Genomic DNA, 22,410 nt, shown 5'->3' with positions numbered 1-22,410 from the left:
GCCAGTCCAAAGCCGGCGGGCGGTACTCTGTAAGCGCACCGTGCCTCGCGGCGCTGCGTCGCCGAGGCGTCAATACTCGCGTGTTGACTTTGAGGGTGAAACCAGAGAGAGTGCGGGCTGGCCTGGGCAGGCCTGGCTCGCGGCACGCGGCACGCCCACGCAGTATCCCAGGACTCGGACTCGAGTCACCGCCAGTGCAACGCGCGCACGCCGCGCGACCTCTCGACACCATGGCGCCGTCGTCGTGCGGAGTCCTCGCGGCCGCCGTGCTGCTGGCCGTCACCTTGCGCGGGGTCTCCTCCGCCTGCGGGGGCTGGCAGCCCGTGCTGCGGCCGGCCGTGGGCACCGCCGTGGCCGCCAGGCACCTCAACGACACCGTGGACGCCGTGCAGCAGGACGTCAAGGCCTCGGTAAGGCGGGACTGGGCGGCCGCGCCGCGCTCACCAAGGCCGCGGCCTCCTCAAAGGAAGGCAGGTGCTTGTACGAGTGCCGCACCCCTGATTAATCACCCGGGGCGCTGAGTGGCTGCAGGCTGCTTCCGAACTGTGTCGCTGTCTCTCTCGCACCGCTGCGGGACGCCCCACGAGTGCGAGGGAGACAGGCGGCCGGCCCGGGCCGCGCCATGGCGCCATGACGATGAAGGCCATGACGCAACACCCTCAGCACAATCGGCGGCACTTGCGCGGGATCAGCCCTGACGGATGTAGAGGCGCAGCGCCACTCGGTGCTGCCGGGTTCTGGCCGCGCAGTTCCGGGAAAACACTCCAAGGCACCATTTACGAAGGAGTTCGCTTCATTCCAGGACTGCCCGGAGTCCGGGACCATGGTGATGCGGACGCCAGTGGTCAAGCTCCGGTCGGCTGGCGGGGGCGGGGGCGGCGCGGGGGGCGGCCACTGCTCGTGGGAACTGCGGCTCCCCGGGGGGCGGCGAGTTTGCCGCCTCCGAGTGGCGCTGCTGGCCTTGCGACTGCCCTGCGGCCGGGGCGCGCTCCGGGTCGGCAACGAGCTCCTGTGCGGGGGGCACTTGGGGGCCAGGACACTGCACCTCCCCGCCGACACCAGGGCCGTCCCCGTGCACTACAGGTGGGGCCCGATTTGTAATGAGAATAAGAATTTGAATTTACACTCCCGGTTGACTTGGTCTTTATCGATGTCAATAAAACCGTGTTGCAGCTCGGTGTCCCCCAACGAGGACGACTTCGAGGCGCTGCTGCGACTGGAGGCCTGCGACGAGGCCGGCGTCGACGCCGTGGCCGAGGCCACGACCGCCGAGGGCAGGGTGGTGTCCGACGGCGACTGCGGCGGGCTGTTCCCCGTGTCGCAGGGCGAGCCCGTGGGACTGCTCAGCCCAGGCTACCCCGCGCGCTACCCGCACAACAAGAACTGCCTGTTCGTGCTGGAGCAGCGCCCCGCGACCAAGGCCGCCGACGGCGACGCCGCCTGCTTCCTGGACCTGGACTTCGTGGACTTCCACCTGGCCTCGCCGTCGGCGAGCTGCGGCGCCGGGGACCGCCTGCTGGTGGAGGGCGTGGAGGGCGCGGCGGGGGGCGTGGGGGTGGCGTTCTGCGGCGAGCGGTCCGGCGTCACGCGACTGCCGCTGCTGCCGCCCGCGCCACCAACGCGCGGGCAACCTGGAGAACGCGGACAACAGCCCGGCGTGCGAGTCCGCTTCCTCTCGGACGCCGCCGGTACCGCCGCCGGCTTCCGCGTCCTGGCCACCCTGAGCCCGTGCCAGCACGGCCAGCACCGCGACCAAGAGCGCAGGGAGCCGCTCATGCCCGCCGACATGAAGGGCCTCAGCGGCCACGGCAACGACTCCAGCTCCGGCAAGAGCCTGGCAGGCATTGCGGGCATCGCGGGCCTCGCCAGCGCGTCGCTGGGCCTCCCCTTCCCCGCCTTCCCCGCGTACCCGGCGCAGCTGCCGCAAGTGAGTCGGCCTTGTTTGCGCAGTGCTTGTGCTGCTTGTGCTGCCTGTGCTGCCGGCAGTCTGTTTGGCTGCGTCCCCCTCGCACTCGCGGGGCGGCCCGTAGGGAGCGAGAGAGACAGAGCGACTCGGCGCAGCGCTGCGAAGGGCCGGGAAGGATGGAGGATCCGCCGCGCGTCTGTTTGGCTTGATAGTAGGCTCGCTCTGCTGTACCCGGCTGCAGGCTGATTCCGAACGGCGCTCTCTGTCTCTCTCGCACTCGCGGGGCGCGCCGTCGGTGTGCGAGAGAGACAGGACTTGTGTGTGCCGCTTTGATCAAGGCGCATCCAATTTCCTGCTCCAAGTTTGTTCGCTTCGTTCCGCTTTTCGGCCCCACAGTGCTGCGGCCGCGTCCACGCCGGGCCCCAGCTGTTCCTGACGAGTCCCGGCTTCCCCAGCGGCCTGGCCAGCGGTTGGTCCTCGGACTGCGTGTACCCGGTGGCCAGGCAGCTCCCACAGACGTGCCGCCTGCGCCTCGTCCTCCACCACTTCCTGCTGCTCGGCACCTGCGACAAGCACTTCCTTGAGGTCGGCGGCCGCCGCCTCTGCGGCTGCCAGAGCGGCGCCCAGATCGTGTCTTACTTCAGGTTCGAAAAAAAAGGAAAAAAAATTAAATAACGAAAACTCAATTGCAGCCGCGGGGAGTCGAACCCGCGTGAGACGCTCTTGTTTGTGTTCCAGGCCCGGTGAAGTGACCCAGCTGCTGAGGTACTCGCGCCACTTGCTGTCGACGGGCGCCTTCATCATAGAGGTGCGCCAGGAGGGCTGCGGCGCGCCCGCCCTGCCCGGCGGCGGCTTCGGCGCCCCCGGTATCCCCGGCGGCTACCCTGGCATCCCTGGAATTCCAGGGCTGCCGTGGCGCGCTCGCAGTACAGACGCATCCAACGGGTACGTCGACTTTTTGTACACGTATTGCCGTCGCTGTTGTTTCCGACCAACCGGAACCTGATTCCGGTACAGGATCAAAGCCTGTTCAAGGTTCAAAGGCTGGACTTTCGACGCGCGACTCCCTTGCAGTTTTCTTTCAAACTCTCGACTCTTTCCTCACTGTTGACGCAAACAATCTCTGTCCAGGCGCGACGCGTCCCCGTCCAGGAACGCCACTTCCGCCAGCGAGAGGTCCGGCCTCGTGCGCTTCCCGGACCAGGCGGAGTCCCAGGACGGCGTCCACGGCGTGCCGGGGGACGCGAAGGGGGACGTGAAGCAGGACGAGGACGTGCCCCAGGACGCGGGGCAGCGCGGCGGGGCTGCTGCCGTGACGGCGAGCGCGGCGCTGCTGCTGCCCGTGTGCGGCGCGCCCTCCTACAAGGACTGGCTGGCGGGCGCGGCGGCCTGGGCCGGCACCGTGCCCTCGGCGCTGCTGCAGTGCCCCGTCGGCGTCTTCCCCTTCGCCAAGTGCCGCGAGCTGCGCGCACTGGCGGGCGTCTTCACCTCGCCGCGGTACCCGGACCCCTACCCCAACAACGCGCGCGTTTGCTACCGGTGAGCAGCACAACTAGCTTCCAAAGTTTAACTTTTTAAAGTTTTGGTAAGTAAAATCCATTATTCTTTGCTTTATCAGGTTCCCCCGGTACCCGGAGCAGTGCAGTCTCGAGGTGACGTTCCTGGACTTCGACCTGGAGCCGTCGCCGACCTGCAACAAGGACTACGTGAGCTTGGGCGGCGCCACGCGGTACTGCGGCAACACCCTCGCGTCGACCTTGGGTGGGTTTTGACCACTCGCTGGCGTGGGTTCGACTCCCGGCGACCACCTGCTAATTTTTTAGCAGATGATACCTTCACACTTGAAACATACTTAAAACTACTATACACATGAAGGTGTCAGCGTGCTTTTACTCTCGAGTCCAGAAACGAAGCGCGTATCCTAAACAATATAATAGGGGCTGGCTGCCGGGGCGGGCTGGTGCGTGTGTCTGGCAATGAGGCGCAGCCTGCGCGGAATTCGACAATCCCTCCTCGGTACAGCGCCAGCGGCACCAGGCGTAAACAATGGCACCCCCTCCTCGCTCGTGACGGCCTACGCGCAACATTGACAATCCCTCCCCGCCTGCCACGGCGCGGAATATCGCGCAACAATACCTCCCGATTCGGCCCGGCCCGGGGCACTCATCGGGCCAGCTCGGGCTCGGCGGCGGGCGGTGCAGGCCACAGCTCGGCACGGCTAGTACCAACACCGGCCACCTCGCTCGGGTCTATATATTTTGTTTCATACACAATTTTAATTACTATCTTTGGAATGAGCCCGCATACTACCCCGTATAAGGAAACCAAACGAGTATTAACCGAGAAATTTGAAAGGGAAAAGAAAAAATTTGAACTCTACACCCCCTCCCCAGTCTTAATGGGGAGGCCTCCTGCTTTACTTCGGTGTTCGGGATGGGAACCGGTGCTATCAGGTACCTGGGGTTAATCCCGTCAGCGACCCAAGCGTTCGCCGGGGGACCCAGTAGGACCCCAAAGCTCAGGCAGCTGGGTGAGAGCACCCAGTACGAAGCTCTTTGAGGGGCGGGACGTAGAGTGAGACGACAGAGAGACAGAGAGAGACTCAGACAGAGAAGAGGTTTGGTGGGAGCTTCTTGTTTTCGTAGGGTTGGTTGTGTACCCCATGGTACCCCCACTGTCCGGCGCTCCCGTACCGAACATACAGCGTTTTAGGCCAGCTTCAAAGGACTTATCATCGCCTCCCCGACGAGTCAAGGAGGCACCACCCGCAACCACACACCGGATGGTCTGGATTGATGGATCAAATACTCCATCGCTCCAGTGCCGAGGCCAACCCGCCGAAGCGGATTGCTTTTTAGACACCCACAGCGGAGTGGCCAGGTGAATGTGACTCTGACCACTACGCTATCACGCTTGTACGTCTGGCAGCGTGTTGGACGACGGGTTTGAGTTGCACTGGGAGGAAGGCGGTCGAAAAATGTAATGAAATGATGGGATTCGATCCCCGGACCCCGGCATCGGGATCACACGACTTTACGCTCTCGGCCACCACGGCTCATGATGAGGGGACCGGCGTGAGGTGGGTTCTTGACGCAACAGGACTCGACCGACCCGGTCAAAATTTCGCAAGAAATTGTGGGAGTCGAACCGCCGACCCTAGCACTGAGAACCGACGCCTCTACTCCCTGGACCACCACGTCCCATGCTCGAAGTGGGCTCACGTTCACGGGTTTGAACCGCTCTGGCTGAGGCAGTAAAATTAAATGGAAATATTTGTTAGGAGTCGAACCTCCGGCATGTGGGCCTGTTGCACACGGCTCCGCTCTCATGGCCTCGAACCACCACCCTTAGGATAGCAAGTCGAAAAAACTTTCGTGACGCTGGTATTCGAACGCCGGCCTGCGGTAACTCGATCCCACGTCTCTAACCTCTCGGCTATCACAGCAGTTGTGAAAGGCGACGGATCATCTGCTTTCATTAACGTTCGTTGAATGAGATTTTTTTCTCTCTTTTTTTCGCAGTGATGCTGAGCTTCCAGGACAGTCAGTACGTGGACGTCCTGTTCATCAGTGACAACGCCATCAACGGCAGGGGTTTCCGGGCCAACTTCCGGCAGCTGCCCTGCACACCTGTGGCGGGGCCGGTGGGGCCGGTGGGGCCGGTGGGGCCGGTGGGGCCCGTGCCAGGAGTCCTTGCGGGCGGCGTTCCGCCAGGGCTTCCCGGAGGCCTTCCCGGAGGCCTTCCCGGAGGGGGTGCTCTCGGGCCGGGTCCTTACGGCGGGGTACTCGCGGGAGTCCCGGGCGCTTTCATCGGCCGCGATGCGCTCGGGGGCGGGGCTGCCGGGGGTGTGTTCCCGTCGTTCCCCGCGGACCCAGCGCTGTTCCCGCGTCCCCGGCCCCTGCCCGTGGAGCAGGCCGGTCCCTACCAGGACTCCGGGCAGCCCGAGCGGCCGCCGCTGTACCCGGAGCCGACGACGCCGTCGTCGCCACGGACGCCGCCGCCGCCGCCAAGAACGGCGCCGCCACCGACCGCCGTCTGCGGCGGCGACGTCAGGCAGCAGCAGTTCGCCTTGAGCTCGCTGGACGTGGCGGGCCACCCCGAGTGCGAGTTCACCGTCAGGAGGGTCAGCGAGGTCAGGCGCGAATTTTTCTTCGAAATCAAACTTGGCGCCGGCCGAAGCTCATGACGCTCTGCCTGTTCCAGGACATCTGCGGCCTGCAGGTGCTCGTCGAGCGCATGGCCCTGGACTGCCAGCGCGAGCACGTCGTGGTGGGCGGCAGCACACTGTGTGGACAAAAGCTGGCGGGGCGCACGGGTACGGTACGGTGTGGTGACCGCGTGACCGCGTGGTGAGGGGCGCCCTCCCCTTTAAAAACTGCCTCAGTAGCGGATGTAATAGTGGCGCAGGACGGCGCAGGAAATGAGGCGCCGAGCCGTCCAACCCATCCATCCCCGCCACCCCTTTCGGCAGAACCCGCAGAACCACAGAACAAAATCGACGTTAATCATTAATAATCATGTTTTAAATTTGAGAATGCAGAAGTTTTACTATCTCAGTCCTTGATATCGGGAAAGAAACACAATAAGTATTCCAACTGTCAGTTGGCAGCCGGTTTCAAAACGTCGACGCCCACACTCACATTTTTTTTAAAAAAGCCTTTTTTTGCCTCTGGCCACTCGGCACTCTTTTCGGCCCGGGTAGTGTTATCTTTCATTATTAAGATCCCGGCTTCCTTCCACTCCGGTCTTGAAAGGTCCTCCGAGATTAACGCCCGGGCGTGAGGCCGGGCGAGGCGGGGCGGGGCGGGGCGGGGCGGGGCGGGCCTTTCTCGAACAGCGAGGGGGAGAAAATAAAGAGAGCCGGGCGTTCGGTTTCGTCTCGAAAAGTCGAAAGGCGTAATCTAATGTGGCGGCCGATCTGCGCAGTGACGGTGGACTTCCTGGGCGACGCGGTGCGGATGGTGTACCAGGGCTTCGCCGAGGGGGTGCAGGCGGCGCAGGCCGACTTCCTCATCCACGTGCAGCAGGTGGCGGACTGTCTGGACTGTGAGTGTCCAAATCGTCTTCGCCATGCAAACAAAAACAACAGAACGACGACGACTGTTGTCTTCTTTCCAGTGGACGTGACGCCGGTGGCGCGCTTCGGCAAGGCGGCGCCCGATGACGTCAGCGAGTGCGTCGTCGTCCTGGACGGCGTGCTCGGCCACCTGGAGGCGCCCGCGCTGCAGCCGCGGTCGCCGCACCACCTGTCCTGCAGCTACGTGTTCCGGCGGCGGCCCGGTGAGTCCCGGGAGCGGACTGTACCGCTGTGCGCACAAAGAGGTGACTTCCGGTTCCGGCAATCCGGGGCCATGCCATCTGCGGAGGCCTCGCTTTAAATGGGGCCGATTCGCGGACCGGGAGAGGGACTCGGGGACCGGGCTAATCTTGTAAGTGGCTGATAATGTTAATGGTGGAGCGGCAGTGGGAGGTATAGAAGGCGGTCCTCCTGGCGGGGCGGGGCGGGGCGGGGCGGCACTTGTCGCTGCCTTGCCAAGATTTGGCGCATTCTGCTCATTCATCCCCTGACGCCGCTGCCGCCCGTCTCGCTCCTATTTTTCCGCCACTCCCACGCCACGCCACTGTGCCATGGCTGTGCCCTCGGCCGTGCTGGCCCCCGGCCTTTCATCTTTCATCTTTCGCAGCGGCGCCGAAAAAAAATCCAGCGAACCACTTTTGCCGCTTTACTTTCAGGTCCGACGCAAATGCCCGAACTAGCTCGGACAAGGCGTTCGCAAGGCGGGGCATATGGAAGAGCACGGTCTTTAAACAACTTCAGCGTTGGGAAAGAGCCTCAACCGCAGCTGGATTGTACGCAGTGGCCGCACAAATTTGCATAGTCCATCGATTTGTCGACATTTTCTTGGGGAGCGGTCTGGGACTCGGGGCCGGGCCCACCGCGCTGTCCCCCTGAGTCACTTCCTGGGCACCGCGGCACCGCTAGGCCCGCCTGCCTTGTGTCATCCGGACCGCCTCTCTTTGCTTTGCCCGGTGACCTCGCGGTGGAAAGTGAAAGGTGGGGACGCGCGGCGCCATTTATTTAGAGGTGGGTCTCTCCTTTCCGGAGAAGAAGGAGAAGGCGGAGAAGCGGCCACTTTGCTACTTTCCTCACCCCTGACTGGCTGCCCGCCTGGCTGCCCGCCTGCCTGGCTGCCCGCCTGGCTGCCTGCAGGGCCCCTCCAGGGGCGCCGGGCCGGGGGGTGATGACTTTGAGATTATGTTTTGACTGCGCGGCGAGCGGCGCCCTGCAGGCCCTGGGCCGCAGGCAAGGCCGCAGGCCGTAGGCACCTGGAACTCCAGGACCTCCAGGGCCGGCAGGTGCCGGCAGGGTGCCGCTGCCACTCAGGAGATGAAAAGGCTTCAACCCCTCCCCCGCTCGCGCCCTATGGAAGGTGTGAAAACCTGTACCTCTTCTTTTTCCCTCCCCTCCCTCCCCCGCGCCTCGTTCCATCTCGTCTGGAGTGGGGGCGGAACCTCGACAGTCTCTGGAGTAGGCCACTTGAGTGAAAGGGGAGGGGAGGGGAGGGGGGAGACACCGCCCAGTGGGCCTGCACGGCCTGCAAGCACCGCGACACAGCGGCTCAAGGGGCGTCGATCGCGTCTCTCTCGCACCCCTGCGGGACGCCCCGTCAGTGCGAGAGAGACAGAGCGGCAGCTGCAGCGGGCAGGGAGCCCCGTCAAGTGCGCCGCGGGAAACTACAGTCGATCCAAGTTATGCAAACGCCTCCCTCGGTGACTAACAGGTCTTTCCGGGTCTTTCCGTTTTCCGTCGCGGTGACTCGCGAGCGCGGATTACGCCGAGTGATTCCGAAAGCGAGTCGCCCTGTCTCTCTCGCCCTCTGGAACGAGCGAGCCCGCTGGCCTTTGAGACTTTGAGTGGCGAGAATGAAAGGCAGCGAACCGGTTACGGGATTTCCTTTCCGTCCGCGGTTTCCACAAATCGGCCGCACGCAACGCACCGCTCAAGTCGCCAACAATTAAACGGTCCGACAACAGGAGTGACCGCCATGGCCGCGGCCGCGCTGCTTGCTTTGGACTGATTGCTTTCGGCGCGAAAAAAGAGAAAAAACGGGGGGAAGAGAGAGAGCGTCCGCTCTTTTACCTCCCCCATCACGCACCAGTGTTCCAGCGGGAGTGTGTGTTTGTGCGCGCGCGTGTGGGAGTGGGTGCGAGTGAGAGAAAAGAATGAAGAAGATCGTGCTTAAGCGTTGGTGTGCCCCACGTGCAGTGCGATTGCGAAACTGCTGTCTCTCTCGCACCTCTAGGGGCCCTGCGGGTTGGCGCACGAGTGCGAGTGAGACAGAGCGACGCCACCACGTTTCGGCCTCGGCCTGCCTGGCGCTGGCCCTTTGTGCCCGCGGCGGTTCGAACAGCAGGCTGATTCCGAGAGTCGTCCTCGCCGCTCTGTCTCTCTCCCACCTATGCGGCACGCCCCATGAGTGCGAGAGGGACAGCGCGACGCAAACGACTCTCGAAATGAGTCTACAGGGTGGAGGCGGCTTCGGCGGAAGCCAAAGGGAATTTCGGTTGGCCGGCTTGACGGCTGTCCGGGCCGAACGGGTGCTTTCGTCGCTCCGTCTCTCTCGCTCGCGTGGGGCTCTCCGTGGGTGTGCGAGAGAGACGGCGCTGGCGAGGGCTGCTCGGAGTGGGCCTATCTTGTCCGTTCCAGTCGAGCGGCCCCTGCACCTGGCGGCCCCATTCTCATTAGGGGAGAAAAGCAGAATGCCGATTCCGATGACGGTGACGGGGACGAGGAGGATGGCGACGAGGACGGCGACGAGGACGGCGACGAGGACGGCGACGAGGACGGCGACGAGGACGGCGACGAGGACGGCGACGAGGACGGCGACGAGGACGGCGACGAGGACGGTGACGAGGACGGCGACGAGGACGGCGACGAGGACGGCGACGAGGACGGCGACGAGGATGGCGACGAGGACGGTGACGAGGACGGCGACGAGGACGGCGACGAGGACGGCGACGAGTGGCCGAAGAGGCGATGACTTTTAACGGCGACACGACACGCGCTGCTGGTGGTGCTGCTGCTGGTGGTCATCGTGCTCGCCGGCGTGGAGGGAGTGGAGTGGGAGGCCCACCGCCACTTGGGGATTCTTTTGATCGCCGGCCGGCCGGACTGTCTCCGCCGCTGCTGGACCCACAGACCAAACCACCGACCCGGAGTCCTGTGCACTGTACGCTCGCCCGGGGCACTGGGCACTGGGCTGGGCACGCTTCGAGCTCCGTCGTTCTTCTAAATAGGTCTCGAACCAACTAGGGCCAATCGATTGCCCTTCGAATGGGGAAGCCACTGCCAGCCCTCTCGTGTTTGATTCGAGGGCGGAGCATCTAGAGGCCTGGCTAGAGGGACACGGATATAGGAGCGAGAGGTCCGAGATGGCCACTAGCAGCGTAGCGTCAGCGTCGCGCGGCCCGACCGCAGTTCTTACAAAGTGTCTCGGCATCGCGTTGCAGCGCGGCGCCGGGGTCGTGTTCATCGGTGTCCTGGACCGCCCCGGTGCCGGGCCGGGGTAATAAGCCTCGGAGACATAATGCCCCAGGCTCGCTGCAAATCCTCGTGTGCGGGGCGGGGCGGGGCGGGGCGGGGCGGGGCGGGCTTTCTGGAATTTAATAATCAGCCGCAGTAACAATCCTCGGTTAAGGGGCCCGTCCCCGCACGAGGTCCTTTTGGGGGTGGGGGTGCCTGTGGAGAGAGGTCAGACCAAGCGGTCGTTTAGGGACGCGCCCTTATGAGGAAGCGACGGAGGGAGAGGCGTACTCTGACACTGTAATCACGGCCTCCCCGTTTTGTTTTTCAGGCCGCTGCGTGCTGCGACTCGACTTCCACGACTTCGCCATCGCGTCCGGGCCCGAGTGCACCGAGTCCTACCTGGCGCTGCGCAACCACAAGTACTGCGGCACGGACCTCGCGAGGACCACTCACGGTGAGGAGGACCGCCAACTTCACGTTGCTCTTATTTTTTCAGTAGTGTGGCTGCGCAGTTTAGTGGTCAGAGCTCGGGTCAGAGTCACAGTTGACGCGGCAACGGTCCTGGCCGTGTGTGCGTGTGTGTGTGTGTGTGTGTGCATGTGCGCGCGCTTTAAGCGGCTTACAGCCTCCTGGCCGGTGCCGATCGCCGCTGGCTTGGTTTGCCGACGGCGGCGTGCTCATCAAAAATAATTGCCGTCCCGGCCCGGTCTTCCCTTTGTTTGGGTGCGCCTTGGCCCCGCTCGGCCCTATGCTTGCTCATGCCCGGCCGGCCCGGCCTCACCGCGTGTGGTTTGTGGGCGATATTGCTCCGCCACTGTGGACGCGCGACGCGGCGGGCGGCCCTGCAGGCTGATTCCGAAACACTGGCTTCGTCGCTCTGTCTCTCTCCCACCCCTACGGACCACCCCGTCAGTGCGAGAGAGACAGAGCGACGAGAACACTGTTCGCAATCTGCCTGGCTGACCCGCCTTTGTGTTGGTGCGGCCTCCCCGGCCCACAGTGGGCCAGAAGACCGGCGGGGGCGGACAAAACTCTAAACGCGTTTTGGGCTCCAGAGTCGCTGGACAGGCCTCGAACCGAGCGTGTGACCCCACCAATGGCTTCCTCGTTCGGAGAGCAATCCATTGATGGGGTCACACGTTCGGTTCGAGGCCTGTCTAGCGACTCTGGAGCTCAAAACGCGTCTAGAGTTTTGTCCGCCTCCACCGGTCTTCTGGCCCACTGTGCGGCCCGACCGCACCGTGATGCCGGGCGATTTCGGGCCAGACACCCCGCGGGCTGCCTCCGGGCGGCGCTCCGTCTCTCTCGCACTCGCAGGCCGCCCCGCAGCGGCCGGCGCGAGAGGGACGGAGCGCGACGGTTCGGAGCCGCCCCGAACGGAGATGGCGGTATTAATTGGCGCCGTGTTGACCTTGACAGGCCTCAGCTTCGCCGGCGCCACCATCGAGCTGCCCTACCGACTGCACAAGGACGTGCCCTCGGCCCGCTGGAACGTCTCCTACGCCCAGCTGCCGTGCTGACTCCGCTACACTGCAGCCGATGTTTTCAGTATTTATTGATTCCTTCCTCTTTCTATGAAAGAAAATTATGAAGAAAAATACAGAGCGAGTGCTCGACGTTGTAAATATCTCATTGTAAATTTTCTCGAATAAAACAAGTATTTTCTTACACTTCTTGTCGGTTTTGATTCAGCTTTCCCTTTTCCACTGTACTCACTGTAGTAAATGACTTAGTGCCCGACGGACTAAGGGTTGAAAAAGAACTCCAGTACTCCAGTTTTGTCTTGTGTAATCGTCATACAACAGGGTTTGAAGCTCGGGAAGGACGGAAGGAAGTCTCCACGTTCAACAGCAGCTACAAACATAACACTTTATTGCATCAGCAGGTCACACCAAGTAATCCTCTTTTTGCCTCTGGGTTGATTCAACAACGTCGTCCCTCTTACAATCGTAATGATAATAATAATAATGATGATTAATAGTAGACAATAAATAATAAGTTAAAGCACGTTCCCCCGAACCATCATGCATCTCAATCGTTAGCCAAAACGTTTTAGATTTTGCTCCAAAGTTCTATTTTGGTAAGTGTTTCTTTTCTCAATTTTCGTTTTGAACATGCCGACATGAAGGCAGAAGGCACAAGCGGGAGGGAACTGAACATATGTGCAGCACTAACAATTTTAAAGGGAAACTCGCCGTGTTTCGAATCTAAACTTACAAGATATATTCAAAATATAGTCACAGTTGATATTTTTAAAAAAATCAGTCTAGAGTTAAAATGAGGTTTGGCAGCGTACTACAACTATCTCTGATTCAGAGACGGGCACCGAAGTGGCCTTGACACTTCTAAGCACCTGAAGAGCGAAGCGTTGAGTTAAAACTTATAAACTGCTAGAAGATAATTTACGAGGTTTCCCTTAAAGTACCAACTCAGTTCTGCCGCCGCCGATCGCGGCATGCGGCTTTTATTTTACTTTTAGGAGCTTGATCTTGTTCGCTCCGATCTAGAAAGAGCCTTCTGAGCAGGAAAATAAAGCGTCTAAGTTGTTCTTCACTACGGATTTTAACTCTAAGGAAAAAATTATAAGGATAGTCGTGCCTGCTTCTCACCCACCCCCAACATTGACACTTTATTTAAGGATTGCTAACTAAGTAAACACATAGCATCAACGCCAAAGTGGACCCGTCCCGCTACATCGGAGAGCGGTGTCCAGGTTGATGACGATCATTCCAAAACAACAACCAAAGTCATTTAAAACGATCCTCGAGGGAGTTTAGAGACATTTGCGGCGCTTGACGAAAAGAACAACCGTGTGACCATCGATTCAACTCCTGTCCTCTGCTGCTTCTCCCCTCGGCACCCAACTTGGAAACGAAAACGACACGCTGATATGACTCGCTCTACAGACTAAAAAAAGAAAACAACAAAAAAAACGGATGTTTCCTCTGCATCGCCTCGCATTCTCCGCCCCACCGCGTTGCCCCAAACCCCGAACATGACGCCCAGCCCGGCGGCCCTCCCTTAGCCGATGAACCGGATGTTGGTGAACACGGACGAGGCCGGCCGCTTCCGGTTGCAGAAGTTGATGGTGCGGCCGGTGTCGCCCTCGCGCGCGCGGTGCAGTCCCACGAGCAGCTGGATGACGTCCTCCCTGGACGGGTTGCACATGTAGAGGTCCGGGTCGTAGGTGCCGCGGTTGCGGGTGACGCGCTTCCACGGGTAGCGGCGGTAGTAGCGCGAGCGCTTCACCGGCATGGCGTCCAGGGCGTTGTCGGCGTCCTCGGCGTCGTCGGGGTTGGGTCCGGGGCCCGGCTGCACCGGGCGGCCGCCGTCCTGGGGCTGCTCCACGTACAGCAGCGGCATCTTGTTGTCCTGCCAGGGGTCCTCGCGGATCAGCTCCACCAGGTAGTCGCGCACCCACTGCAGCTCCGAGTCCGTCATGGCCGCCAGCGGCACGCCCACCTCCGGGACTCCTGCCGACCAGAGACACCAACATTGGCTTTTTTGCAGTGTGCCATGGCAGGGCGGTGGGCCGGCCGGGCCTACAGCCTCATCACTTTATTGACGCAGCGTGCTCCAGCGCCGGCCGGCCGGGCCCCGCGGCGACGCCGGACATCGATTAGTTTCCTCGCAACGGTTCGACAAAAGTCACTCCAGAAGTCGCTACAGAGTCGTTGCAGAAGCCACTACAGAGTCGCTAAAAATTCGCTAAAGAGTTGCGATATAAAATTCCAAAAGTTCATACAGATACGCTCCAAAAGTCGCTCCCAAAAGTCGATCCAAAAAGTGGATCTAAAAGTCGATCTAAAGATCGATTCAAAAGTCAATCCCAAAGTCGATCCAAAAGTCGATCCAAAAGTCGATCCAAAAGTCGATCCAAAACCTCACCTCCGTTGGCCTGGGCCTGCTCGTGGACGACGGGGCCGGCCAGTCCGGGGGCAGCCAGGCCGGCCAACACGGCGCCGACGAGGAGGATGTTCCACATGTCGCGCTGCAACAGAGAGAGATCGATTCGTGAGCGATTTTTGCAGCAAACTCGGCACACTCGGGGGCCTTGTTGGTGCTGCTGGGTGCCGGGCCGACGAAACCACCTGGCCGCCAGGTCTGCTCTCAAGCCTCCAGGAGCGGGCGGGAGCGGCCAGGGCACCCCACCGCGAGTGCCGGTCGGGCTGACGGTGCCGGCTCCCCGCCCACGCCCGTCCGGTGCCGCGCTGCCCCACCGGGCCCGTCCAGCACGGTGACACACGCCGCCAATAACGGAGGGCGCCCTAGTGCCTCTCGCGCTTGGCCTAGATAAAACAACCTTTTTTTGGTAAAAAGTGGGCCTTAAAAAAAAGTGTATACACCCTTGTTAAACTTCAAAGTGCCTTTTCACGTATATATTTTTTCAAATGGGATGAAAAATGCCTAGAAAGGATTACGATATTTCTGTTTGGGCAACAGCGGTGCGTTTCAAGTTTTCTAGTCGGTTGTAGCGGTGTAGCCCTCTGCTTCTGGTCTCGGCCGGAGCCAAAGTGCCGGTCGTCGCGCAAGTCGAGCAAAACTTTAACTTTTCCCGCGGCCTGTGGCGCTGTATCACTTTGATCGGCCATGGGCAAGGCGAGGGTGGCGAAACTAGCGGCGAGGGCGACTGCTGATCATCCCTGGGAATAATCCGATCCGGCTTACTGTGAATAATGGAGTGATCGAAATGCCCGCAAAATGGCGGCCGTTTCAATTCGAAGCCTCCGTCTCTCTCGCACGCATGAGAGCTGCCTTTCTTCTAAAAGAGACGAGAGATGAAGCTTTCCCGTTTGCGCCGGCACCAAGCATCACGTCAATCTTCAATGTTATTTTCGCAATAATGGCAGGGCTGACTACAATGGGTGTATGAGTTTTTCCATCCTCCGAGGCGCGTGTGTGCGCAGGGTGGTGTAGGGGTAAGGCGGGCAGTGTCTACTTGGCCACCCCACGTCATGGGGTTCATGACCCGGCCCCCAGGGCTGCCCAGGGCTGCCCAGGGCTGCCACCCTCGCCGCGTTGCGTTCTTTCTCGGCGACGTGCTTTGACAGGCCGCCGACTCGGGCGATCCGCCGCCCGATTCCGAGATGCCGAGTCCACACAGAAGCACAAGGCGCAAACATCGCCGGCGGCGCGGCCCGCGGACGCCGAGTCGTACAGTCGTACCAACGGGATTTAGTCGTGGGCGTTCATACAGTGTCTCGCCGCGTGGGCGGAGGAAGGGTTGGCCGGCCTGCGCAGGGCGATTCCTCGAACCGCGGAGCGCTGTCTCTCTCGCACCTCTACGGGGCGCCCCCTTGGTGCGAGAGAGACAGAGCGTCGCAGTCAGCCCGCCGTAGCGCCCGCGAAGCGCCGGGTAGGCAACCCGGCGGCCACGGCCGCGCGACGGGCGGGCCGCCCTGCTCTGCGCAGGCGCTCCACGGCCGCGCTCGCCCCGCGAACCGTGTCGGGGCCGCGGGTTCAAATACCCGCGCCACTCAATTTTCCCCGGTTTTAATTCAGCCCTTCTCAGACTGACATTTTGACGGCGGTGCCCTGCGGGGGCGTGGCGGGGCGCGTCCGATCCGCCCCCGCGACCGCACGAGGACGAGCCGGGGGGCCCCGGCCGGGGCAGCCCGCCGCCCCACCAGGACCCCCTCGGCGGGCACGTCCTGCCCCACTTCCTCCCGAGCACGCGGCCATCCGGCGCATCTTTTTATCTCTTTCCTGCCACGGCCAGAATCGAAAGCCCTTTCTTCCAGTGAAAGGGAGAGAGGCATTACATAAAAAAAGGGCGACAAAGGGCTGATGTGCTCGTCATGTCCAGGTGGCTGCGGTGGAACAGATGCCTTTTGTCAAACAGGGCGGCGGGACGGCCGGGCGGCAGGGCGGCAGCCCACAAAGGGCCAGCCCGTCTCGCCCTTAAAGGGCCGTGGTTGTAACGGGCGGACAACTAGCCAAAACAAACACTTTTCGCCCAGGCCGACCGGCAGGCCGTCTGGCTGGCCGCTTTCCGCGCTCGTAATGAATCAGTGGCGACTGCAGCACCCAGACCAATTCGTCAATCGAAAACATCTTTGAAACAAAGTAATGAAAAGTGCTGGAGGTTTCTTGGACCCTGGCTGCTACTACTGCTGCCCGCCCGGCGGTGATCCCTACACCGCGAGTCGCGAGGCCAAAAGCACCGCGTCCACCGCGGCCCGGCTTAGCCCGGCCACGCCGCCGTTTGCCGGCAAATAGAGGGATCCAATTGTATTTAGCATAACAGCGATGCGGCGTTTTCGTTCTGGCCGCGGCGCTAAGCCGAGGTGCGCACCAAGCCAGGAGCACCGCGTTGGAGTACACGGAGCTCCTTGAAATTCCAGACCGCCGAGCAGTCCGAGAGCGAAGAGTCAGTCTGAATTTTCAGTTAGCAACCGCGTATTTACTTCCGCCAAAACGGCCTGAATGTTTGGAGCAAATATTTTTAACAGTGACCTAGTCTGAGCGCGACGACGCGCCACGACTTCCAACCCACATCAGGCCCGCCTAGGAATTTCGGGACCGACACATTGTAAGCCCTGTGCAATACGAAAATCGAGAGTCCGGTTACACACTGGGGAATTCCTCGAAAAAAAAAAATCTTACCTTCCGCCTTACGCCGCCGAAAAATAGGGTGTAGTCATTCTCGTGTTACATTTCCCGCGGATTGGATTAGTGCGGGCCGCGCACATTCAGCCTCGAATTATCGTTCAAGAATCTCGTGTTGACTTCGACCTTTCTCTCTCTCTCTCTCTCTCTCTCTCTCTCTCTCTCTCTCTCTCTCTCTCTCTCTCTCTGCCCCCTCCCCAGTGCGGTGACTGCTGACCCCGTTCCGACCGATGGGAGATGTCCCGGAAGTGGAGAGCGGCGCCCGAGAGTCCGAAACGCGTTTCCGGTTCCGGCGCGAAGAGTCTATCGATTTTGACGACGTCGGCGACGCGGCCGGGCCGCCGGGAGGTGCAACTGTGTCGCGCGATTTGGGGAGCCGTCATTGAGTTACACGCTGCGGGGGAGGGAGAGAGAGAGAGAGGCGTGATCACTGGGAGGAGGGTTGAAAATGGGAGAGCGAGGGGGGTGGGGGAGAATGCCCGGGGGACTTGGGAGTGGGTCTTTGAGCAGTAATATGATTTGGACTGCTCACACTCCGCCAGGACTCCGGCAGGACGCCCCCTTTCTAACGCTGCGATTCCGACGGGCACAGTCGGAGCGCGTCACGCCCACTGCAAATCCACTCAAAAGAAAAATAGAAAAAGAAATTCTGTGCTTTCGGTTTATGAAAACTGAAAAGTTACCTGCGCGAAACCCGCCTTTTCAACGTTAAGTATACGATGAAGGCTTGAGAGCGCGTCAGAAAGTGCCAGAAAAATAGCAATGATGTGACAGGCAGGCAGGCGCGGAGTAGAGCTCGCCTTCCTAATTGCACCCTTTTAGCCGCTGCTCTCGAGATAAATGCATTGCGATCGTCGCGGGTGCGTCGGAAGCGAAAGAGAGACAGAGAGAGAGAAAGAGAGAGAGAGGGGGCGCCGGATTGGCCGAGCAACAGGCAACAGGCTCCCCTCGCCGCCCCGGCCGTCCCGGGGGCCTCGGCCTCTGGGGGAGGGGGGAGGGGGCAACAAGTGGCGGAAAGCCGACGGGACGGACCGGGCCGGCCGGGGGTCAGCTAGGTAATCGAGCCAGTGGCGTGGCGCGCCGTGCCGGCCTGCCAGCCTGCCGGGGACTCACCGTAAATCACGAAGCCAACTTTTTGAGCCCCGTTTTACGGCGCCCCCTTAAATCCAGAGAGACTCTGCTTATGAGCGCGCGCTGCGCTCACTACCACTATCTCTGCCGCTGCTTGCTCGCTGCCGCTTGCTGGCCCTGGGGTCAAGGGACTCCGGAACGACCGAGAGCACACTTAACGGCATGCATGACTCCCTCTCTCTCCCTCCCTCTCCCTGTCTCTCTCGTAACGATGCGCGTGTCCAATTATGGACACACACACGCACGCACACACACGGTGTTCATTGCGGCACTGGAAACAGGAAAACGCGGTCGGGAAAAGTTGTCGCTGGGGCGGTCGGCCGGCTGATATGGATTTCGCGTCAATTTGCAGCGACAAAGCGAAAAGCGGCACGGCTCGGGTTGCGATGTTGTTGTGGCGCGCGCTGTGCCACGCCACTGCCACGCTCCCCTGGCTAATACCGGTCCACAATCTCGCATTCACAGTCACACCAACGCGCCCTCCCACACTGATGCACACTCACACACACACACACACACACAGTGAGCTCGCACATGGAAGCGGAAAGCAATTGTAGCCGAGATGGGCCTCCTGGGGTCAAAACAAAGACTGGAGTCCTATTCCCCCGCCTCCCCAAAACAGCTTTTCTTAATTAAATAATTAATTAAGGTCTCACATGTCATGGCGCGCGCGCGCGGGAGTATGGAAGTAAAATTTTCATAGGGTATTTTTCTTTTTTATAAAATTGCAGTTTAGTTATAAAGTTTTCGCGGAGCCCCCAAAGTTCGTAATTAAAACCGCAGACGTTAAAAAAAAAGACGGAGCGTTTTTCATGATTACTGAAGGTCATTGTCGGCTGGAGCTGGGCTTGACTCGGTCCCGCAGGACTGTCCCTTCCCCCACCCTTCCACCGCCCCCCTAGTTGGCAAGTGGCGCGTTCGGTTTCGCCAGGACCGCTCGAGAGATCGAACCCGATACGCGCCCAATTTGACCGTTTTCATTCTTTGTTTTCGCCGCCGTCTCTGCGTGTCGACGTGTACCAGTGTACTCGTGCTTTCCCCGCCGTGTGATGTTCCCCGTGCCAATCAATACACGTGGACGTCATGAACTCGCAGCGCATCGCAGCGCGTCGCAACGCGGCAGGCAGGCCTGCCCCCGCCCGCCACCGCCCGCCTCCGCCCGCCCCCGCCCGCCTCCGCCCCCGCCAACAGCGCTCGCTCGACTCTCCAACTCCGGACTCCCTCTAGTGGGGTCGACTGCAGCTAAGCTTCGGCTTACGGTTCAGCAGACTGGATCCGGGAGTCTTTTTTCGTCCCCTGTCTCTCTCGCACCTACACGCGCCGGCCGCACGAGTGCGAGGGAGACAGAGCGACTGCCGGGGCGGAGAGACCAAGAGTTCCCGGAAATTAGCCTCGCGCTCGGCCGCTGCATCGGGCTGCTTTCTCGGAGTGCGACTCCAGCACTCCAGCACTCCAGGACGCTTTCCGGGAACTGGCGCGCCAAGTTTTCCGCCCCCGCGCAGCCAGGCAATGGATTTCCCCCACTGCCGGGGGATTCCCTGAGCCCTTGGAAAAATCAATCTACCTGGACTGAAGTTAGGTTGATCTCCTTACGATCACATTTATTTACAGTTCGACGTAACTCAACATTTCTGGCTTAATATCGTTTTTCAGAGTGAGCTCCTGATTTTTCTCTTGTTTAATCCTTCCAGCCTGCAGCCGTTTTTGTCCCGCAGGCTGATTCCATGCAGGGGCTTCGTCGCTCTGTCTCTCTCGCTCCCCTGCGGCGTTCCGAAGGGGTGCGAGAGAGACAGAGGCTGCCGCCTCGCCCACCCCCGTCACCTTTCCTCCCCCTCTGCCTTTTTGTCCGGTCCAGCCGGGCTAAATACGTCACTCCACGTGCAGCTTTGTCCGTCTTTGTCCGTCCGTCCTCGTCTGTCGGTCGCGTGCGTCGGGCGCGCGTGCGTCGCGTGACCGGGACGCGTGCCGAGTGCCGCACAAAGCCCATTCACAGTGTCGGCAGCTATCAACTAGGACGCCCTTCGCCGAATAAAAACAAAGAGACATCACTCACAAGCTCATTCCCGAATTTCTATATATTTGGCCCATTTGACTATATTTTAGATTTCCTAACAATACAGCAACTATAATCATGAAGCAGTGCTATATCGGACTTTTAATTTCGCCAAATATTACGAAATATTGCCGAATCAGTCCATTTTAGTGAGAAAGGTCAATTCACTGGTGTACAAGGGCGCACGAAGCTCTGAGGGCCTTGCAGCCGTTTGCTGGCGACTAACTCTCTGTTTGGGTTCAACTGGCGGACGATGACGTCACATTGCACGATGCAACGGCAGTCTCTGCGTCCGGAGTCGCGTCCTCTCGTTCAAGTAAATTTGGCGTCGGAAGAAAAGCGACTGGTTTCAAGTCAGGTTATAAGATCGACGCGTGTTGAAAGCTTGAACCTTTTCTCTAAATTTATACTCTCTTTCGGATTTATTAAAAATAAAATTCAGGCCAACGTGGTGCTGTACTTTGGTCCTAAATTTTGATCGGATTTCTCACATATTTCGTCGTTACCCTCAAATTCACCACTGCAGAGTCCTCAAAAAATTTGTGTTTTGACTTATATAAAAATTTTGCTACGAAAGGTGTTTTTTTGAATCAAACACAAACTTTGGAAGAAAATTTTGGCAAGAAAGCGTTTTTTGCTCGGGGTTTTGGGTGTGGCTCTCCTCTTGCCGGCTTCCGACTATCCTTTCGGTCCAGCCTAAGCTTCTCCAGCCGGACTCAACGGCCTCGGCTCGTGTCGCGCCCTCCGCCGCCCGCACTTCTCGCTCTGTCCCTCTCGCACCCCTACGGCACACCCCATCAGTGCGAGAGAGACAGAGCGGCGAGCGCGGGCGGCGGAATGGCCCGACTGCACTGCACTGCAAGCCCAGCACCTACCTCGTCTAGTGAGTGCAGCGAGTCCCCAGCACGGCGGTCTAGTCCTAGTCCTGGTTCTAGCCCTGCGGGGCGCGCACCACTCGGCGACGCGCGCGCTGTGGAGGAGCAGGGCCTAGAGGGCCTGGGGGGCCTCGGTCAGCAACGCGACGCGGCGCACAGCTCCGGCGGATTCGCGAGAGTAACCGGCGGCCGGCCGACCCCCGCCCCTTTATACGGGGCGCCACGCCAGCGCCGCGCTAGCGCCGCCACTGCAGGCCGCTGGAGGGGAGGGGAGGGGGCACTTCCACCCCACCCGGGGCGCGGAGAGGGGAGGGGCGGGAGGGGAGGGGAGGCAGTGTGCGTGAGGTGATGGTGGTTTACTACTGTAAATGAAACCATCATTGTAAGGCCTCAGGATCGAAAAAAACAATATTCTCAGGAAATGCCGGGAGTCGATCACCTGACCTTACTGATGGGACCTGACGGCTGATAGAGGTCACTGTTGCTCATCAGCTATTTTGACCGCGCTTTTTAGTTTCAACGTAGTTTGAAATAACTGGTCGAGGGTGGCTCAAAGAGTCACCTGCATGAGAGTGTATTCTCTTCGCTCTGTACCTTTCTTACGAAACTTGCCCCGACAAGTTGCGCCGTGTCCGTATGTTCTTCCCCTCCCCTCCCCTCCGCCCCCGCGAAGCGCGCCTCCCTGCTGAAAGGTATACATCGTCGAGATGTGCCGCCGCGTCGCGCCCGCCTAGCAGCGCCCCGCCGTCGGCAGCACTGGAAATCCTTTCTTCTTCTATTCATTGATTCTCTTTCTCTTTCTCGCGCCCCGCGCTCCCCCACACCCCCCTTCCCTGTCAGACACTTGTTTGCACCCGCCGACCCTCCGCCGCGACAGCACAGGCATTCCGGGATAACGCACACAGACGCGCACGAACACACACACACAGACGCACACCTACACACCAACACACACACACACACACTAGAAGACAGAGAGCAGGGAAGCGAGAAAAGAGGAAGCAGCCTTCGGAATTCATACGAATGACTGGCTTGTGTTTCTATGCGGTGCACGCCGGGGGTGAGAAGGAATAACCACTTTTTGTTGTGCTTTTTTTGTGTTGCTGTATTGTTGTTGTTGTTGTTGTCGAGGCAGGCGGTTCCGAAGCTGGAGACGCTCCCGTAGGCGTGGCTGTGCGTTATGGCCAGTAGGCGAGACGCGTGGCCGAGCGCCTCCCGCAGCATTGCACTACTTTCTGTTTAGCCGTTGCCGTGCGTGGACGCGCACGCGTACCGACTGCAGTAGTTGGTCGGACTGAAGTAAAACCCG

The 22,410-nt window shown here is 60.4% G+C and overlaps 2 protein-coding genes across 2 annotated transcripts; one reads left to right on the top strand and one right to left on the bottom strand.

Moving 5' to 3' along the window:
* Positions 1-823: 823 nt before the first annotated feature.
* LOC117639702 lies at positions 824-12,024 on the top strand. Its single transcript, XM_034375577.1, has 13 exons — positions 824-1,083; positions 1,174-1,923; positions 2,245-2,550; positions 2,645-2,851; positions 3,230-3,445; positions 3,525-3,667; positions 5,428-5,549; positions 5,799-6,038; positions 6,110-6,221; positions 6,833-6,952; positions 7,025-7,186; positions 10,762-10,887; positions 11,853-12,024. The coding sequence occupies exons 1-13, from the start codon at positions 824-826 to the stop codon at positions 11,951-11,953; spliced, it is 2,865 nt and encodes a 954-aa protein (XP_034231468.1). The 3' UTR covers positions 11,954-12,024.
* Positions 12,025-12,204: 180 nt separating this feature from the next.
* LOC117639261 lies at positions 12,205-21,274 on the bottom strand. Its single transcript, XM_034374752.1, has 3 exons — positions 21,102-21,274; positions 14,322-14,424; positions 12,205-13,906 (listed from the first exon to the last, which is right to left on the bottom strand). Exons 2-3 carry the CDS (start codon positions 14,416-14,418, stop codon positions 13,455-13,457), a joined length of 549 nt encoding a protein of 182 aa, XP_034230643.1. The 5' UTR covers positions 14,419-14,424; positions 21,102-21,274; the 3' UTR covers positions 12,205-13,454.
* Between the last annotated feature and the right edge of the window lie 1,136 nt (positions 21,275-22,410).

Source organism: Thrips palmi, unplaced genomic scaffold, assembly GCF_012932325.1.
Source record: "Thrips palmi isolate BJ-2018 unplaced genomic scaffold, TpBJ-2018v1 HiC_scaffold_11, whole genome shotgun sequence".
Taxonomy (NCBI): Eukaryota; Metazoa; Arthropoda; class Insecta; order Thysanoptera; family Thripidae; genus Thrips; species Thrips palmi.
This window is presented reverse-complemented; position numbering and strand designations above follow the sequence as displayed.